This window comes from Schistocerca gregaria, chromosome 1, assembly GCF_023897955.1.
Source record: "Schistocerca gregaria isolate iqSchGreg1 chromosome 1, iqSchGreg1.2, whole genome shotgun sequence".
NCBI classification, from domain to species: Eukaryota; Metazoa; Arthropoda; class Insecta; order Orthoptera; family Acrididae; genus Schistocerca; species Schistocerca gregaria.
This window is the reverse complement of record NC_064920.1, coordinates 143,241,843-143,262,265: the sequence shown is the minus strand read 5'-3', so window position 1 is coordinate 143,262,265 and position 20,423 is coordinate 143,241,843. Positions and strand designations below refer to the sequence as shown.

The 20,423-nt window shown below is 39.1% G+C and overlaps 1 protein-coding gene across 3 annotated transcripts in view; it reads right to left on the bottom strand.

The window, feature by feature from the left end:
• Window positions 1-20,423, bottom strand: part of LOC126334924 (exocyst complex component 6B) — a 151,055-nt gene that overhangs the window by 24,568 nt on the left and 106,064 nt on the right. For all 3 annotated transcript variants that reach the window (XM_049997660.1, XM_049997670.1, XM_049997650.1), the window contains exon 12: window positions 15,918-16,109. In XM_049997660.1, the coding sequence (XP_049853617.1) occupies window positions 15,918-16,109 (192 nt within the window). The remainder of the gene's footprint in view (window positions 1-15,917; window positions 16,110-20,423) is intronic.

Genomic DNA, 20,423 nt, shown 5'->3' with positions numbered 1-20,423 from the left:
CAACTGCCAGGGATCTTGCTTCATAGTCTCTACCATATATTTCATTTTTGTGCCAGGGATCTTGTTCCATTGACTCTAGCATATATTTCATTTTTTTATATGCTGTTTCTCCCATAATTTTAACAGTAGATATACACTGTCTTCTGTGCCATAGTCAGACAGTTTGTTCTCTTGCTGTGATCTGTTTGCAGTTTCTTTGTTAGTCTGTGTCTGCATTGGTAAGTAGATGTTTTTCGTGCTTTATACAGTTTTACAGAGTGGGAAATAGATATGAACTGTGCTTATTGTGTGCAGACACCAGATGAACTGGCCACTGATAGGGAACAAACAGAAGCAACAGTTGAAGGCTTCAGGCTGCTGTCCGAAACTGCAAAGATGTTGAGCTACCTGCAATTACACTTATAACATCTGCTATGTCACTGGAATTACCTCAGTCACTGTGTCTTCAGATGCCAATATCTAACTGATCTGCTCTTACTCAAGGGTGAGTAGCAGACTGTGGAAGGATGATGTATCTCTGGGCAGAAGGCAAATTTGTAACTGGCCACACAGCTGTTACCTTACGCCTTAACGTGCAAGGGATGCTGCTTGTGATGACGATTACACATCTAAGCCAGCAAGGAATTTCTCATCTTTTGGGACTGTGGTAGACTTTCCTGCCTAATCTGGGTAAGCACTGAAGGTGGACAGTTGGTCACTGGGAGCTTCAACACAGGCAAGCAATGAAGCTCCTCAGGGAAATACCAGGTATGTTGGAAGAAGGCTAGTGTGCAGTCGGTATGTTTGCCTGGAGTTCTTGTCCAAGACATGGAAGAGGCTCTGCCAGAAGCTACTGAACACAGTGGATGCAACTGGCTGCATATTGTAGCTCATTTTAGTGTGAATGATACTTTCCACCGTGGTTCTGAGGTCATCTTCAGTTTCTGTAGACAGGGCTGTTCCAGCTTTCTTACCCATATGTGAGTAATGGGTTATGCAACATTTCCAGTGGGCAGGGTGGACAAATGGCTGACACACTGGCAGTCTTGGAGCAAGGCTGTAGAGTGAATGATCACACTTCACAGTTTGAAAAGGCTTGCTTCTGATAAAGGCACGTATACATGTCAAAGGATTTTAAAAATCTGACATACTGAACCAAAATATTTTGCAGTATCACAAGATAATGGCCCTAAGGGTGAAACTACAATTGTGAAATAAATAATTTCTACAGTCAATAGAAAATATGATGTCCTTTAAAAAATATGGAAAGGATATGTTGCAACTCAATACACAGAGAAGGTGCTGCATCGTGAAAAGGAATGCTAGAAATATTTCAGCTTTCACACAAAGTCCGTCTCCAGACTAGTCCATCTTGGGCCTTAGTAAACGGGGACAGTGGCCATGTGTGTGAGTTGTTGTGTGAATGTGTGTGAGTTTTCTCCTTCTGAAGAAGGATCTTATTCAAAAGTGAAATATTTCTAGCATTCTTTTTCACTGTACCTGTCTGTGACTCAATGTCACCTCTATGTGGTAAGTAGCAGTCTTCCCTTTCCATATTGTTGTTATTCCACCTTGTACTTTTCATGGTTTGAAATAGTACATCATATTTGGTATACCTCCTTATTATTGTTCAGGTGGACTTCCTTGTTCCATATAATTACATTCATATCTCTCCTAAAGCTATCAGCCTGTCTTGTCCATACACTTATCTCTGTCATTTCTTTCATTCTGCTGACAAGGTATGTAATCAGGATTACCTGTTTCGAAAAGGGTAAAAAAATTAGCTCTGCTTTGTATTGTGCAATATGTTGTGTACTTCCTATCAAGAAATCCTGAATCAAGTTACAAATTTTACTGTTAATTGTTGGTGTGGTAATGAGGTGAAAACTTTTCAGATGTGAAACTTGGGCACACTACTGGCGTGATATCAAAGTACTTAAGCACTTCCATCAACAAAAAGTGAGATACAGTGTGAACAATAGGTAGCAAAACAATGTACCCTAAGCTGTGATTCTCAAGAAAGCACATCTAAACAATGAGGTAACCATCATCGCTCATCAACTGAGGTGCCTACATCATGTTCACTGCTAGAGTGATATCAGACTTCCCTACTAAATCCTCTGTGGCTATCTCTGCTCTAGTGACAGACCTCATGGAGCCCCTCTTAAGCACTTTAATGACCAGCTAAAACATGTCATGAAGAAAACTGGTATAAATATACAAACATGGGAAGAATGTGATGTGGACCATTTACTGTGGAGGAATACTGCATCCACCATTGTCATCTTGTTTGAAGGAGAACACCACAGAGACCAAGCAACAGGCAAGAAAGGTCTGTAAATTACAACCCCATCCTCCTAACCATTCAATGCAATTTGTGAGGATACATGTGTTATGCCAGGTCTGTTCAGTCATCAGAAACACATCCACAAGTTCAGTTAAAATGCCCAATCTATGCAGGAAGATGTTATGCATACTTGGAATTGAGTTTCAGTTGCCAGCATTGATGAATGCAGATAAAGGGGCTGTAGTGTCATATCTTGAGAGAAAACTTGAAATCTTCAGCTCTGGGCACCATCATGTACATGAAATGTAGCTCAAGTTTAGAAAAGTATTTGAACAGGTACTGGAGAAATGTGTGCCTAGGAGAATGGTTCATGATGGGAGGGACCCTCTGTGGTACACGGTCTCCATAAAGAAACTTCTAAAAAACAGTGGCTATTGCGCAGTAGGTATGACTACTATAGCAGAATCTTACTGAAAGACCTCTCATAAAACTCCAAGAAATTTTGGTCTGTGGCACATAACATTTCCAAACTCATAGCCGACACAGGAGTTGAAATTGAGGTAACAAAGCAAACCCATAAATACAGAATCCTGTTTTCAAATGTTGTTTTATGAAGGTGTACTAAGAATTCTCACATCACTGCAAAGATGAGTGATAAACGTATTAGTTACAGCCATGTTGAGCAACAGCTAAAATTGAAAAAGGGCCTTATAACCCAAAGATATCACTCTCAAATTCTATACAGAATGTATGACTTAGTTAACTGTAGACCCCTCAAGCAAAAACACTGGGGTGTTTGGAAGAAAGCATAAGTCACACCCATCTTACAAGAAGGGTACCAGAAGGAATCTTCACAGCTATCATATAATATTATTGACATCATTTTTTTACAAAATTTTAGAACATATTCTGAGCTGAAACATAATAACAAGATGTTGTTGTTGTTGTGGTCTTCAGTCCTGAGACTGGTTTGATGCAGCCTCCATGCTACTCTATCCTGTGCAAGCTTCTTCATCTCGCAGTACCTACGGCAGCCTATATCCTTCTGAATCTGCTTAGTGTATTCATCTCTTGGTCTCCCTCTACGATTTTTACCCTCCACACTGCCCTCCAATACTAAATTGGTGATCCATCGATTTCTCAGCACATGTCCTACCAACCGATCCCTTCTTCTAGTCAAGTTGTGCCACAAGCTCCTCTTCTCCCCAATTCTATTCAATACCTCCTCATTAGTTATGTGGTCTACCCATCTAATCTTCAGAATTCTTCTGTAGCACCACATTCTGAAAGCTTCTATTCACTTCTTGTCTAAACTATTTATTGTCCATGTTTCACTTCCGTACATGGTTACACTATATACAAATACTTTCAGAAACAACTTCCTGACACTTAAATCTACACTCGATGTTAACAAATTTTTCTTCTTCAGAATCACTTTCCTTGCCATTGCCAGTCTGCATTTTATTTCCTCTCTATTTCAACCTTCATCAGTTATTTTGCTCCCCAAATAACAAAACTCATTTACTACTTTAAGCGTCTCATTTCCTAATCTAATTCCCGAGGCATGACCTGATTTAATTCGACTACATTACATTATTCTCGTTTTGCTTTTGTTGTTGTTCATCTTATATCCTCCTTTCAAGACCATGTCCATTCCATTCAGCTGATATTCCAGGTCCTTTTGCTGTCTCTGACAGAATTACAATGTCATCAGTGAACCTCAAAGTTTTTACTTCTTATCCATGGATTTTAATTCCTACTCCAAATTTTTCTTTTGTTTCCTTACTGCTTGCTCAATATACAGATTGAATAACATCGGGGAGAGGCTACAACCCTGTCTCACTCCCTTCCCAATCACTGCTTCCATTTCTTGCCCCTCGACTCTTATAACTGCCACCTGCTTTCTGTACAAACTGTAAATAGTCTTTCACTTCCTGTATTTTACCCCTGCTACCTTCAGAATTTGAAAGAGAGTATGCCAGTCAACATTGTCAAAAGCTTTCTCTAAGCCTACAAATGCTAGAAACATAGGTTTGCCTTTCCTTAATCTTTCTTCTAAGATAAGTCGTAGGGTTAGTATTGCCTCACGTGTTCCAACATTTTTACGGAATCCAAATTGATCTTCCCCGAGGTCGGCTTCTATCAGTTTTTCTATTTGTCTGTAAAGAATTTGTGTTAGTATTTTGCAGCAGTGGCTTATTAAACTCATAGTTTGGTAATTTTCACATCTGTCAACACCTACTTTCTTTGGGATTAGAATTATTATATTCTTCTTGAAGTCTGAGGGTATTTCGCCTGTTTCATACATCTTGCTCACCAGATGGTAGAGTTTTGTCAGGACTGGCTCTTTCAAGGCCGTCAGTAGTTCCAATGGAATGCTGTCTACTCCCGGGGCCTTGTTTCAACTCAGGTCTTTCAGTGCTCTGTCAAACTCTTCACGCAGTATCATATATCCCATTTCATCTTCATCTACATCCTCTTCCATTTCTATAATATTGTCCTCAAGTACATCACCCTTGTATAGATCCTCTATATACTCCTTACACCTTTCTGCTTTCCCTTCTTTGCTTTGAACTGGGCTTCCATCAAAGCTCTTGATATTCATGCAAGTGATTCTCCTTTCTCCAAAGGTCTCTAATTTTCCTGTACGCAGTATCTATTTTATCCCTAGTGAGATAAGCCTCTACATCCTTACATTTGTCCTCAAGCTATCCCTGCTTAGCCATTTTGCACTTCCTGTCCATATCATTTTTGAGACTTTTGTATTCCTTTTTGCCTGCTTCATTTACTGCATTTTTATATTTTGTCCTTTCATCAATTAAATTCGATATTTCTTCTGTTACCCAAGGGTTTCTACTAGCCCTTGTCTTTTTACCTATTTGATCCTCTGCTGCCTCCACTCTTTCATCCCTCGAAATTACCCATTCTTCTTCTATTGTATTTCTTTCCCCGATTCCTGTCAATTGTTCCCTTATGCTCCCCCTGAAACTCTGTACAACCTCTGGTTCTTTCAGTTTATCCAGGTCCCATCTCCTCAAATTCGCACCTTTTTGCAGTGTCTTCAGTTTTAATCTAGAGTTCATAACCAATAGATTGTGGTCAGAGTTCACATTTACCCCTGGAAATGTCTTACAATTTAAAACCTGGCTCCTAAATCTCTGTCTTACCATTATATAATCTATCTGATAGCTTTTAGTATCTCCAGGGTTCTTCCATGTATACAACCTTCTTTCAGGATTCTTAAACCAAGTGTTAGCTATGATTAAGTTATGCTCTGCGCAGAGTTCTACCAGGCGGCTTCCTCTTTCATTTCTTAGCCCCAATCCATATTCACCTACTATGTTTCCTTCTCTCCCTTTTCCTACACTTGAATTCCAGTCACCCATGACTATTAAATTTTCATCTCCCTTCACTACCTGAATAATTTCTTTTATCTCATCATACATTTCATCAATTTCATCGTCATCTGCAGAGATAGTTGGCATATAAACTTGTACAACTGTAGTAGGCGTGGGCTTCGTGTCTATCTTGGCCACAATAATGTGTTCACTATGCTGTTTGTAGTAACTTACCCATACTCTTATTTCTTTTATTCATTATTAAACCTACTCCTGCATTCCCCCTATTTCATTTTCTATTTATAACCCTGTACTCACCTGACCAAAAGTCTTGTTCCTCCTGCCACCGAACTTCACTAATTCCCACTATATGTAGCTTTAACCTATCCATTTCCCTTTTTAAATTTTCTAACCTACCTGCCCGATTAAGGGATCTGACATTCCACACTCCGATCCGTAGAACGCCAGTTTTCTTTCTCCTGATAACAACATCCTCCTGAGTAGTCCCCGCCCGGAGATACGAATGGGGGACTATTTTACCTCCAGAATATTTTACCCAAGAGGACGCCACCATCATTTAATCATACAGTAAAGCTGCATGCCCTCGGGAAAAATTACGGCTGTAGTTTCCCCTTGCTTTCAGCCGTTCGCAGTACCAGAACAGCAAGGCTATTTTGGTTAGTGTTACAAGGCCAGATCAGTCAATCATCCAGACTGTTGCCCCTGCAACTATTGAAAAGGCTGCTGCCCCTCTTCAGGAACCACACATTTGTCTGGCCTCTCAACAGATACCCCTTCGTTGTGGTTGTACCTACGATACGGCTATCTGTATCGTTGAGGCACACAAGCCTCCCCACCAACGCCAAGGTCCGTGGTTCATGGGGGGCAGGGAGTAACAATATAACTCAGACAAGATATCTTGGACAAAATGACCTCCTCTGTGCTAACTAGTATGGATTCAGAAAACATTGGTCATGTGAAATCCAACTCACAATTTTCTTGTAACATCCTGAATACCATTGATCAAGGCAGGTAGATGAAAACATGCATCCACACAAGTCACACTGAATGGTTAAAGGAGGGTGCAGTTGTAATTGATGGAGCTTCCTTGCTTGTCGCTTGGCCTCTTCATGTCTGCGGCATTCTTCTTCAACCACAGCAGTGGATGTAGTGTTCCTCCACAGTAAACGGTCCACAGCACATTCTTTCCATGTTTGTATATTTACACCACTCACATTCATGATGTGTTTTAGCTGGTCATTAAAGTGCTTACAAAGGGCTCCATGAGGTCTACTAACAGGGCAGAGTCAGCCATAAAGAACATGGTGCAGGAACCTGGTATCACTCATGCAGTGAACATGTACTGACTGTCTAGGTTGATGAGAGATGATGGTTGCCTGAATGTTGTTTAGATTCACCTTTTTTTTTAGAAGCTCATTTTTGGTCACATGGTCATCCTGCTAAATGTTGAAGATGTATCTCATTGTTGGTTGAAGCACAAAAGTTTTTTGACATCATGGCAATAGAGTGTCCAAGTTTTGCAGTAATACAGGATCATGGAAATGACAACAACGGTGTGCACCATGAGTCTGGTATGCAGATTTAGGTCTTTATTCATGAAGACATTGTGCATTAACCATCCAAATGCACCTGGGCAGCCCCAATTTGTCTACCAACATCCTGTTTGCAGGTACACCATTTAGACAGATGCTTCCAAGATATGAAAAGTGATCAACCTGCTACAGTGTTGTGTCTAAGAGTCACTCCTAGGGCAGGTTCTGTGAGTACCTTGTTGCTCTCTTTATTTTTCCTGGAGTTGTCTAGCACAGCTCATATCTGACACACCTAGGGAGGTTCGTAAACCACAAAGAGATTCATACAAAATTCTGTCCGAAGTAATATGGGACAAATTCAACACAATTTTTTTGAGAAATTTACCTGCAATTAACAACAGTGATCTACCACCATAGTTTCCACATGCACTATGATCACCTTTCTGGAAGATAGTGATAATAGCAGCACTTTCAAGTCATCAAGAATGTCTCGATTTTCTCAAATTAAGAGGATGAGTGTTAAAAAAATCTAGTCTTCAAGGGTTTACCTCCATTTTGCATCAACTCCAGAGGGATTTTATCAAGACCAGGAGCCTTTCTTGATCTTATATGATTGTGTGCTTTGTTAAAGTCTTTGTATGTGGGTGGAAGGGCCATCCATGGTTTTTGGGGTTGCTGATGGACAGTTCCTTCTAATGCTCTCAGATTTTTCCATTATAAGTTAAAGTGATGAAATAGTCAGCAGTCTTCGCTGTCCCTAAAGAGAATCGAGTTGAGCTATATATCATCTTGATCTCTGCATCACACAAGCATCACATAATCTTTCCAGTTCTTTAGCTTTTTGTTGTCACCTATTAGTCTTGATTTCCAAAATTTGTGCCTGAGATTTTCCTTTAAGTTCCATGAAATGTTGATTTCTTCACTCTGAAGATGGAGCTTGAAAAGAACTAATAAATGGGCTGCCCCTTTGGCACTGATCAGATGCATAATTTCTTCATTATTTACATCAAAACATTCTTGTTTTTGTCTTCTTCTTTATAAAACCAATTATTTCCTCAGATGAATCAGCCATGACCTTCTAAAGTGTGTCCCACTCCTGATTTGCATATTAGAGATGACCAGACAGTTTAACTGAGAAATTGTTTCTTAATCCCAAGCAATGGATTTAAGTTGAAGTTTAGAAGTGTTGAATTTCCATCTGGGCAAGTTGTGGATAGGCTTCTTTGTTTTCTGACAGGTTATCAACAATGCTTGCTGTCCTGGTGACAAGGGCATCCCTTTTATCACATCACCTGGAGATGAATAGTCAACTTTAGTGCTTTACTGAATAGGTCAATCCTGCTATTTGTTTTAGCCATAGCTCTGCCACTGCCTCATGGTAACTGATAAGAATTTCAATGCAGACATCCTCAGAGTCAAGTATAGTTGGTCTCCTCAGCATTAAATCTAACATATTTTTGTCCTGAGTAGACTTCGGACTATCTGTTGTAAGTTTTCTGAGCAAGCATTTACTAGCATTTTTCTGCAGGATGTCTTGTCACACCCAACACTTATAAGATCTAACCATCCAAATTGATTCTTGAATGATTAAAGTCTCCTCCATTGATGACAATATTATTGGAGAACATACATACTAGTGAGCTGTAGTTTTCCTTTAAAGATTTCTGTTATATCTGGGGCTGAAATTGGTGGTCGATAGAAGGAACCAACTACATGTTTATTCCCACTCTTGCTATTAATTTCTGCACAATCATACATGTAGTTTTATTTTCTGTCTCAGTGTATTTGAATGTCTTGCATTCTATGATGAATGCACATCTTCATTTCCCATTAGATTATCTTTTTAGTATACACTTACGCTTACTCCAAAAATCTCACTGCTGTCAATTTTGGGTTTTAGGCAGCTTTCTGAACCTAGTATTGTAATTACTCCAATGTTTCTTAGGAGCACTGTAAGCCCACCACATTGTTGTGAATGGTATGGCAGTTGATCACTATGATCTTGATATTCTCATCTGTGAGGCAACTAGACAGGACTGGACTGGATGGAGATTTTTCTGATATACCTGGGTCGCAGGTATTGGTTTGTAGTGTGCCCATAATCCATTCAGGGAAACACTAAAGTTCTCAAACCTGTGGGGAAAGTCACGAATCTCACAGGCTAGATTGTCACAGAACCATTGAAGTCTGTTTCAAGTCTGCCCTTGACTCACAACCACGCAGATACATTCAGTTCTGCAGATAATACTGCGGATTATGAGTTTCATTGAAATTTTTTCAACAAGACTAGTCTCAACTTTCTCATCTCGTCAATGGAATGAGCCAAGTACAGCCTCAGAGCCCAGATGACAAGCATTATTTGTTACTAAGGGCCACAATCTGCTGCTGGCTGCACATTGCTCTCTCATTGACAGCTGGAACAAACTCTCCAACATACTGAATGAGGCCTCCAAGCATGCACAAAGTGATCCTGCTTAACCCTACCTACCATTTTCCTGCAGTGTACAATTATCTGTCAAATGTTGGAATTGTCAACCTTAACAAACCCTTACCCAATTGTGTTTGCCTCCCCTTAACACAAAAGTCCTTCCTGCAGGTGAAGTGAACTGCACAGCTTTGGTTTCAGTATGAGACAGTACCTGAAGTCTGTTGTTGAGGAGGATGAGCATACCGTATTTACTCGAATCTAAGCCGCACTTTTTTTTCCGGTTTTTGTAATCCAAAAAACCGCCTGCGGCTTAGAATCTAATGCAAAGTATGTGGAAGTTCTGAAAATGTTGGTATGTGCTGCCACAACTAACTTCTGACATCGAATATATGTAGCGCTACACAGGCTTGCTTTGCAGGCACTAAGATAAATACTGGCGCCAAAACCTCTGCGTCAGTAAATAAATTTAAAAAAAAAAATGGAAGATGAGCTTTTTTTCTCCGCCCCGAGTTTTGACCACTGCATTTTCATACATTATCCAACGAAGTAAATACAAATTCCGTATTGTTCATCTTCGAATGTAGCAGCATTTCAATGTACTACAAAAATCCGACTAGCAAGACTGTTTGGGGTTGTTGTCAATATGGAAAACTCTACATTTTGAATTTTTTCCTACCTGTGAGAAGAGATGGTTGGTAATAGGAACTTTTATGAATTGTGAATCACATGCAGTATTCTCTTCACCATAAGAATAATGGATATAAACATTTTGCCATGCATTGTTTCATGTATGCTGCTATCTCATTTAATTCCTGTCTGCTGATAAACTACAAAACTAGAGTGAGACAACAGCAAACGCGGAAGAATATACATATCATGTCATGTTTATATTCGTATTATTCTTATGCCTAATACTGATACAGTCAGAAACGAAGCACGGCAATTGACTAGATTTTTAAATCTCAGATGACTCTAATTTCTGTGCAGAATGTAATGTACTAAAGAGGTATCTGCAAAGATTTTCAAACAGAGAATATTTTTTGCTAAACTCTTGTTCAGAACATCTTCTATCATACACAGTCTGTTATTTGGTTCTTGTTGATCATTATCAAAGAAAGCGGAAATGTAAGTAACAACAAATAGCAGTCTCTTGCCATTGTTTCACTAATGAGACAATTCCTCTCTCTCTCTCTCTCTCTCTCTTCTTTTTTTTTTCCATTGTAAGCGGCGGTAGCTCGCACAAAAGCAAGCCAGGTGACAGACCGTAAACACTCATTATCAGAATGCGACAAACAATGCATGACACAGTACAGTAATGCATTTTCAGCTTTAGAGTGATGTGAACACCTATAACAAAGAGAATGACACTTATGAGATCAAAGAAAAATAAGCAATCAATTCAAACCAGACGAAGCACGTGAAAAAGGAAGGCTACCCATATAAATACAGACGGAGCACCTGACGCATAGCAATGGCTACCTAGTAAAGCTTACTGCTAAGCTTACAACTCGAACCAAACTACTGTAGCTGCATCGTCATTCATTCGACCTAAATTGTGTCTCATATTAAAATGGACCAACTTTGTTTGGATTTGTAGGTGCGGGCTAAAACTTTTCTCTCTCCTTGAATTTAGAGTCTCAAATTTCAGGTGCAGCTTAGATTCGGGAATTTTTTTTTTTTTTTTTTCCCTAGATATCAAGTCTCATTTTTTAGGTGTGGCTTAGATTTGAGTGCAGCTTAGATTAGAGTAAACACGGTAGTACCTGGAGTTTCCCCTGTACCCTTCCCCTCTTTACAGAAGCCCTTAAGATCTGCCACTGACTTGCCACTCACAGGGTAATTGTTGGATATTGATAGGTCCCATGTTCCTAGAGAAGAGATGTTGCCACAGGGGAAGATGATAATTCAGGAATGTGACTTCCAGCAGTTTACCCAGCATACCTTCTTGCAGCAGCTTCCAATCACATCACACTAGTCAGGGAAATTTATAAATGCTTATGAACAGCAACAAACTGATCCTGTGCCTGGGAACTGTATTCATAATGAGGCTGCATTATGGTTGGTGCAATGTGTTTCTGAACAGTAAACAAATGTACTTCAATTGAAACAACTTTGTGACTGAAGTATCAGGTATGCGAGTAGTAGGGGCTGAGTGTCAGCCAATCACAGCTGTTTCCTGGGCTTCACATACTCACTGTTTTGGGCAAGAGGCTAAGTGACGGGAAGGAGAGCTAAATCGTGTAACAATTGGTGAGTATTTTTATTTGGTGTGTGTACAGCCATCAGTCACATGAGCATGGGGCATGTATGAGCTGGCAGCAACTCTGCTCCCCACTAGTGCCATCTATCAATCACAAAGTTATTTTAATTGAATTATGAGGTCAAACCTGATACTAATTTCACGTATTTCTTTTTGTTTTCATGACCTGTTATGTTACAAACTGAAGCTACAATGTCCAAAAAAGCGGTTTGTTTTATAGCGAGAGAAACACTTGGGATATAATTGATTCCCTGAGCTATTCAGAAGTTTGTGTCTGGGATTTTCGTTTTTATAGAAGTTATGCTCACAGATGACTCGCATAACAAATTCACAAATAGTAGAATTTTATGTTGAAAGGGAAAACTAACTGCAACATGAAATTATAGTTATTATATGCACAAACTTAATATTTTGTCACAGTTGTTGATTTCGTATAGGTTGTAACTATGTTGTGATGGTGAATTACTTTTATATTTCTATTACAACAAACCAATCAATGAGCACAGAAAGGTGGGAATATTATGGTAATCATGAAACTACCAACACTGCAATTAAGGGGAAAATGATTTCCTCAACCCGATACTGCTGCCAATTATGACAGTCATTAATTTACCGTCAAATATACTAAGCATGAAAACTGTAAGCTTCCAAAAACCCCCAAAAATATATATATATATATATATATATATATATATATATATATATATATATATATATATATATATATATCTTTAAGCACACAGATACTAAGATTAAAGGGGTCTGACTTTTCTGAATGAGAATGTTGTTGTTGTGGCCTTCAGTCTTGAGACTGGTTTGATGCAGCTCTCCATGCTACTCTATCCTGTGCAAGCTTCTTCATCTCCCAGTACCTACTGCAATCTACATCCTTCTGAATCTGCTTAGTGTATTCATCTCTTGGTCTCCCTCTACAATTTTTACCCTCCACACTGCCCTCCAATGCTAAATTTGTGATCCCTTGATGCCTCAGAACATGTCCTACCAACGGATCCCTCCTTCTAGTCAAGTTGTGCCACAAACTTCTCTTCTCTCCAATCCTATTCAATACCTCCTTATTAGTTATATGATCTACCCATCTAATCTTCAGCATTCTTCTGTAGTACCACATTTTGAAAGCTTCTATTCTCTTCTTATGCAAACTAGTTATCGTGCATGTTTCACTTTAATATATATATTAAAAACAAAGATTCCAAGACTTACCAAGCGGGAAAGCGCCGGTAGACAGGCACAATAAAATAACACACAAACACACACACAAAATTTCTAGCTTTCGCAACCAATGGTTGCTTCTTCAGGAAAGAGGGAAGGAGAGGGAAAGACGAAAGGATGTGGGTTTTCAGGGAGAGGGTAAGGAGTCATTCCAATCCCGGGAGCGGAAAGACTTACCTTAGGGGGAAAAAAGGATAGGTATATACTCGCGCACGCGCGCGCGCCCACACACACACACACACACACACACACACACACACACACACACACACACACACACACACACACATCCATCCATACACATACAGCAATTTTCTGTGTTTGTGTGGTTTTTTTTTTTTTTAATTGTGCTTGTCTACCGGCACTTTCCCACTTGGTACATGGGAAAAATGCAGACACACACACACACACACACACACACACACACACACACACACACATATATATATAAAATAGAAAGAAACTTCCACATGGGAGAAATATATTAAAAACAAAGATTCCAAGACTTACCAAGAGGGAAAGCGCCGGTAGATAGGCACAATAAATAAAACACACACACAGTATTTCGAGCTTTCGCAACCGGCGGCTGCTTCGTCAGGAAAGAGGGAAGGAAAAGGAAAGATGAAAGGATGTGAGGGGGAAAAAGGATAGGTATATACTAACGCGCGCGTGCGCGCGCGCACACACACACGCGCACACACACACACACACACACACACACATCCATCCATACATATATAGAGACAAGCAGACACATTTAAATGCAAAGAGTTTGGGCAGAGATGTCAGTAGAGGCGGAAGTGCAGAGGCAAAGATGATGTTGAATGACAGGTGAGGTATGAGTGGCGGCAATTTGAAATTAGTGGAGATTGAGGCCTGGTGGATAACGGGAAGAGAGGATATATTGAAGGGCAAGTTCCCATCTCCGGAGTTCGGATAGGTTGCTGTTAGTGGGAAGTATCCAGATGACCCGGACGGTGTAACACTGTGCCAAGATGTGCTGGCTGTGGACCAAGGCATGTTTAGCCACAGGGTGATCCTCATTACCAACAAACACTGTCTGCCTGTGTCCATTCATGCGAATGGACAGTTTGTTGCTGGTCATTCCCACATAAAAAGCGCCACAGTGTAGGCAGGTCAGTTGGTAAATCACATGCGTGCTTTCACACGTGGCTCTGCCTTTGATTGTGTACACCTTCCAGGTTACAGGACTGGAGTAGGTGGTGGTGGGAGGGTGCATGGGACAGGTTTTACACCGGGGTGGTTACAAGGGCAGGAGCCAGAAAGAAGGGAAGGTGGTTTAGGGATTTCATAGGGATGAACCAAGAGGTTACGAAGGTTAGGTGGACGGCGGAAAGACACTCTTGGTGGAGTATGGAGGATTCCATGAAGGATGGATCTCATTTCGGGGCAGGATTTTAGGAAGTCGTATCCCTGCTGGAGAGCCACATTCAGAGCCTGATCCAGTCCCGGGAAGTATCCTGTCATAAGTGGGGCACTTTTGGGGTTCTTCTGTGATAGGTTCTGGGTTTGAGGGGATGAGGAAGTGGCTCTGGTTGCTTGCTTCTGTACCAGGTCGGGAGGGCAGTTGCGGGATGCGAAAGCTGTTTTCAGGTTGTTGGTGTAATGGTTCAGGGATTCAGGACTGGAGCAGATTCGTTTGCCATGAAGACCTAGGGAAGGGACCGTTTGATATGGAATGGGTGGCAGCTGTCATAATGGAGGTACTGTTGCTTGTTGGTGAGTTTGATGTGGACGGATGTGTGAAACTGGCCATTGGACAGACGGAGGTCAATGTCAAGGAAAGTAGCATGGGATTTGGAGTAGGACCACGTGAATCTGACGGAACCAAAGGAGTTGAGGTTGGAGAGGAAATTCTGGAGTTGTTCTTCACTGTGAGTCCAGATCATGAAGATGTCGTCAATAAATCTGTACCAAATTTTGGGTTGGCAGGCTTGGGTAACCAAGAAGGCTTCCTCTAAGTGACCCATAAATAAGTTGGCATACAAGGGGGCCATCCTGGTACCCATGGCTGTTCCCTTTAATTGTTGGTATGTCTGGCCTTCAAAAGTGAAGAAGTTGTGGGTCAGGATGAAGCTGGCTAAGGTGATGAGGAAAGAGGTTTTAGGTAGGGTGGCAGGTGATCGGCATGAAAGGAAGTGCTCCATTGCAGCGAGGCCCTGGACGTGCGGGACATTTGTGTATAGGGAAGTGGCATCAATGGTTACAAGGATGGTTTCCAGGGGTAACAGACTGGGTAAGGATTCCAGGCGTTCGAGAAAGTGGTGTCTTTGATGAAGGATGGGTGACTACATATAATGGGTTGAAGGTGTTGATCTACAATGTACTATATGACCAATAGTTCCCCTTAAGAAATGCAGAACATGATGGGTGGATGACAAAACGGAAACAAATTTCTTCTTTTGAGGTAATAAATAAATCTGAATCCACAGTGTAAAAGTCACAGTTAATACGGATTGTGTTAAGAAATAATGCTTCAATTTTGCAAAAACATTGTTTGCTATTTTTTTTTGTGAAACTTATCATTCATGTCTCCTGCAGCAGAGCTCGATAGAACTGACTGAATGAATCTTCAATACATACAAAATTCAGCCTGCTCCTTTTAATTGTACTCTGTAGTTCCGTGATTTATCACAATAAGCAACTGTTCAACCAAACTCTCCAATTTAGTTTGATAGCAACAGTCAATCTTTTATTAATGATATCTGTATAGAAGAATAGTGATTAAAAAAACTGCAAGTATCTACACTATCATTAAATGTACAAATCATATCTACAACTAGGAGGAAGACAAACAAAATGTTATTGCAGTATTACTCACCCTGTAATATTAGAGACAAATTCCTCCAAATAAACAGTTGCCTCTTCAAGATAGCCTGTATCAATAATTATCTGAATCACCTGGAGAAGGGCAAGACTTGGTTTCCGGAAGAGTGATGATAAGCAGCCACTGAATGACCGTGTGAGCAGGAGGTTTGTTGATTTCCGGATCATATCATTCACTTCTGCCTGGCTGCAATAAAATTATAGCAAACACTACTTCGCAATCAATTAGATAAATGTAATTTAAAAATACTTTAATCATTAAGCAGATAAACACTACTCATATGATAAATATCTTACTTGTTTAATATCTATTCATCAATATTATTTTGGTTCAGGTACAATGAGAGATTACTTACAAGGAACACGAACACACACACACACACACACACACACACACACACACACACACACAAAAGAGATCAAAACACCCTGTACAGTAACCATAAACATTAAGTATAAATGATAGTTTGTAACTATATTGACATTCCACAACAACTAAATACAGCACAGCACTGCTATATGTGAGTGAAAGGACAAGAGAATTTGAAATATTAATATTAGTGATTAATGGAAACCACCAATGCTGTATTAACACGCATTACTGTATCAAAACCAGTTTCATTCTTGAGATCACCACCAGGTTGCTGAATTGCATCAGTATTGTAATGTAAATGCTCTGTTTGTCAAATATAACCTTAGAGGCAAAATACGGCAATAACAATCACAAACATTCTGCTGACCAGCTGTCTGAAGCAAGGTGAGCAGACATTGTGTACTGTGTACATTAGAATTTAGTACTGTCGACAGTATTTCATTACAGATAACTGCATCATCTGCAAAAAATACTGAATCTGATGTGAATATTGGCTGAGAGGTTATTAATTATCACAGCGTGGAAGCTATTAACATGGGGTGCAAAGTTTTTGGTTTAGCCTGGACCAGTGGCTAATTCTATAGCTATTTGGATATTTGTCTTACTGCATCTATTTCACAGCACGTTAAGCAAGATTTGAATGACGAACCAGAGCTGGCACAAAGGAAAATTGTGCACATCAATTAATTCCTTTTGAAAAAGATTTAAATTGGGCTGAAATTAATGCTCAGCTAATGGCACAATTTGTATGTGCACTGTTTGGAATTTATGTGCAAAACCACCATCCTTGTTCCGATTTTACATGCAGAAACAGTCATCCTTAAATAACTCTGGACCGGAGCAAGATTTATCGTTCAGATTTGGTCTTCTGGTGTATTGGTCCTTGCTCTAACATAAATTTTAACTGTTTGAAAAGATCTTGCTACATTTGGATTTTGCATGCAAAAAACACTGTTTTCTGGAAGGTTTTTGAAGCCTGAGACTTCCATACTTTAAACTTCTATGAATTTGTTTGCACATAGGTAGACAAATGGATAAGTCAAAATAATTTTTTTTATTCAATAAGTTTTACAGTTGAAAAAATATTGCTTTCTTTTGGTTTTAAATGTAAAAAACATGTTTTCTGGGACTTTTTGAAAAGTGACACTTCTATGTTTCAAACCTGTATAAATCGTGTTCAAATTTTGTAAGAAAGTAGATGAATACATGAATTTAATGGTCATCCAATGCCACAATAAAGCAGTCCAAATTTGCACATAAATTGAACATAAAATCACACATACTAAGATGGTTTAGAGTGATACAGATGATAATAAAAAATATCTTCTTATGGTAATCAAACAAATTCCTTGCATTTTAAATGCTGGATTTGGATGTATTAAAAAAAATTAGTTATTACTATTGACTATCATTTTGTTATTTATATGTTAAAGACTTTATTCACTAGTGGCTTAAAATCATCAATAAATCATTGGACTTGGAAAACAATGCATTTATCAGGTGAGAACTATGCCCAGCCCTGTACAGAATGATACATTATTTGACTGAGCATTTACATGTCTAATGTCAAAATTAAGGCTGAGCAAAAGTTGGGAGCCAGAATCAGAAATGCTCCTATCACAGCACAAGAAAGGTGAATATGTCCTGCACAGAGTTAGGTAAAGAAAGAAGGGTACTAGCTTTTCTGACTTACCCGGTAGCTTCAAAGGCATTTAAATCAAAACATCTTGACACATTTGCACTTTTGTAATTGTTTTACTGTTAGTACCCATGTCAAGTAATATAACGCATTGTGTAAAGTAACATGATAGATTATGGCATGTCATGAAATGTGACAAATGCAATCATATCATCCAACATGGCATTTGTCATGTCATGCAAATGTGTGTCATTACATTTAGGATGCATGCATTCCCATTAGGGGACACTTCCTACAATAAATGCACATGTTATTAATACTAACAAGTAAAAAGGTGAGAATATGTCAAGGAGTTTTGATTTAAATGTCTCTGAGGCTGCCAAATGAGTCCAAAAGCTAGTTCCCCCCTTTCACATCTCTAACTTAGCTCAGGACATATTTGCCGTTTTTGGTGTTACTATCACAGCATTTTCATTCTAGTATTCAACATGAGCAATATGTGTCCTTTGACACTTCCCTGGAACTCACCAAGAGATAGTTCTACTTCTGCCAATGAGTCTCTGTTCAAGATAACATACTTCATCCTCCCTACCAAAAAATCCTAAATTCAGTCACAAATTTCACTATTAGTTGTTGGTGTGGTAAAAAACTGAACACCTCTCAGAAATCAAGAAATACTGCATCTCTCTAAGTTCAATGATCCATGTCTTTCAGAAAATAATGTGAGGAAAGTGCAAGTGGAGTTTCACATGATTTATGATTCTGGAACCCACATTGACGATATGGAGGAGACCATTCTGTTCAAAATATCTCATTATGTTTGAACTCGCAATTTTTGGATTCTACAATAGACAGACATAAATGAGACTGGACAGTTGTTTTGTGGATGACTTCTGTTTCCCTCCTTGCAGACAAGTGTGATGTGCTTTTTCTAATCACTGAGCACAGGTTTTTTGTTGAAGGTATCTACAGTATATTTTGGTAATTCTACTTACACCTAGAATTACAGCTATGAAAATCCTGTGTGAAAAGCAGAAAAAAGTTTCAGAATTATGTAATTATTAATGGTCAAATTTTGTTGTTGTAATGTAAATGATGTGAACAACATTTTTTCTCAACAGACTAGCATGTAAGACTGTTTAATAACAACTGTGAGGATTGTGTGTGTGTAGGTCTTTAATGGAGAAATCACTAGTTCATTTGCTAAAATGGATACATTATAGGGGTTAAGGAAGCAAATCAATTGCTATCTCCAACATGCACTGAAACATATAGATTACCAATGAAATTTACAAAATATTGAATTTTCAATGGGGCTCATAATATTGTATCATTTGAGAAATTTCAATAGCACTGCATGAAAAAACTCTTGGTCTTCCAAGATGCAAAGGAGGTGATTTACTCAAACAATAACATGAAACACCACCATCTGGATAATTATTGTTGAGCATGGTAAATGAATCACCATAGCCAAGACAGGCATGAAGCCACGACCAACTATGATAATACACGTCTCACTGCTTACGAGACAGCTCTACAGATGAAGATACTGTAAAAAACATGTGTGATAAGATAAAAGAAATTATTCAGTTGTTAAAAAGAGACAAAAATTTAATTGTGGTGGGGGAACAGGAATTTGATAGTAAGAAAGGAAGAGAGGGAAAATAGTAATCAAACATGGACTGTGGAAAAGAAATAAAAGGAAAAGCCAGCTGGTAAAATTTTGCATTGAACACTAGCTCATCATTGCTAACATACGGTTTAGGAGTCATGAAAGAAGACTGTACACATGGAAGAGATCAGGAAACACTGAAAGGTTTCAAAAACATTATACAGTGTAATGGTAATACCATGGTTCAGAAACTCCAAATCATTTCCAGCAGCAGACGTGGACTTTGACCATAATGTATTAGGTAGCAAATGCAGATTAAAGCTGAAGAAATTACAGAAATTAAGGAGCTGGAACCTGGCTAAGTTGAAACAATCAGGGGTTTTTGAGAATTTCAAAGGGAGAGTTACGAGCAACTGACTGAAACAGGTGAAAAAATGCTATACGTGATGAATGAGTAACTTTAAAAGATGGAACAGTGAAGGAAACAGAAGAACAAAGAGGAAAAACACCAGGTCCAATAGGAAACTTTGCATAATGCATGACATATTACATGTGAAATACAGAATAAAGATCAAGAGTTTGCACAAATGTCAGAAATTACGAACCTAGGACCAGGATGAGTAGAAACCTTGTCATCAGAACAAGTTGGTCCCTCACATCCTGGGCTCTTAGTGACCTGCTCTTACTTTTAAACATTCCCCAAACTATATGTCTATGCTCTCTGAAGAAGGAACCACTGGCTCTAAAAACTAGGATAGTTTCTCTGTGCTTTTTAATGAGACTGGTGGTAATACTATTGAAGGTACGAACTGGCTAGCAATCTGTTCTCATAATTTTATAGATTTTTCATTTGAAATGTTTTTAACTTATTACATTT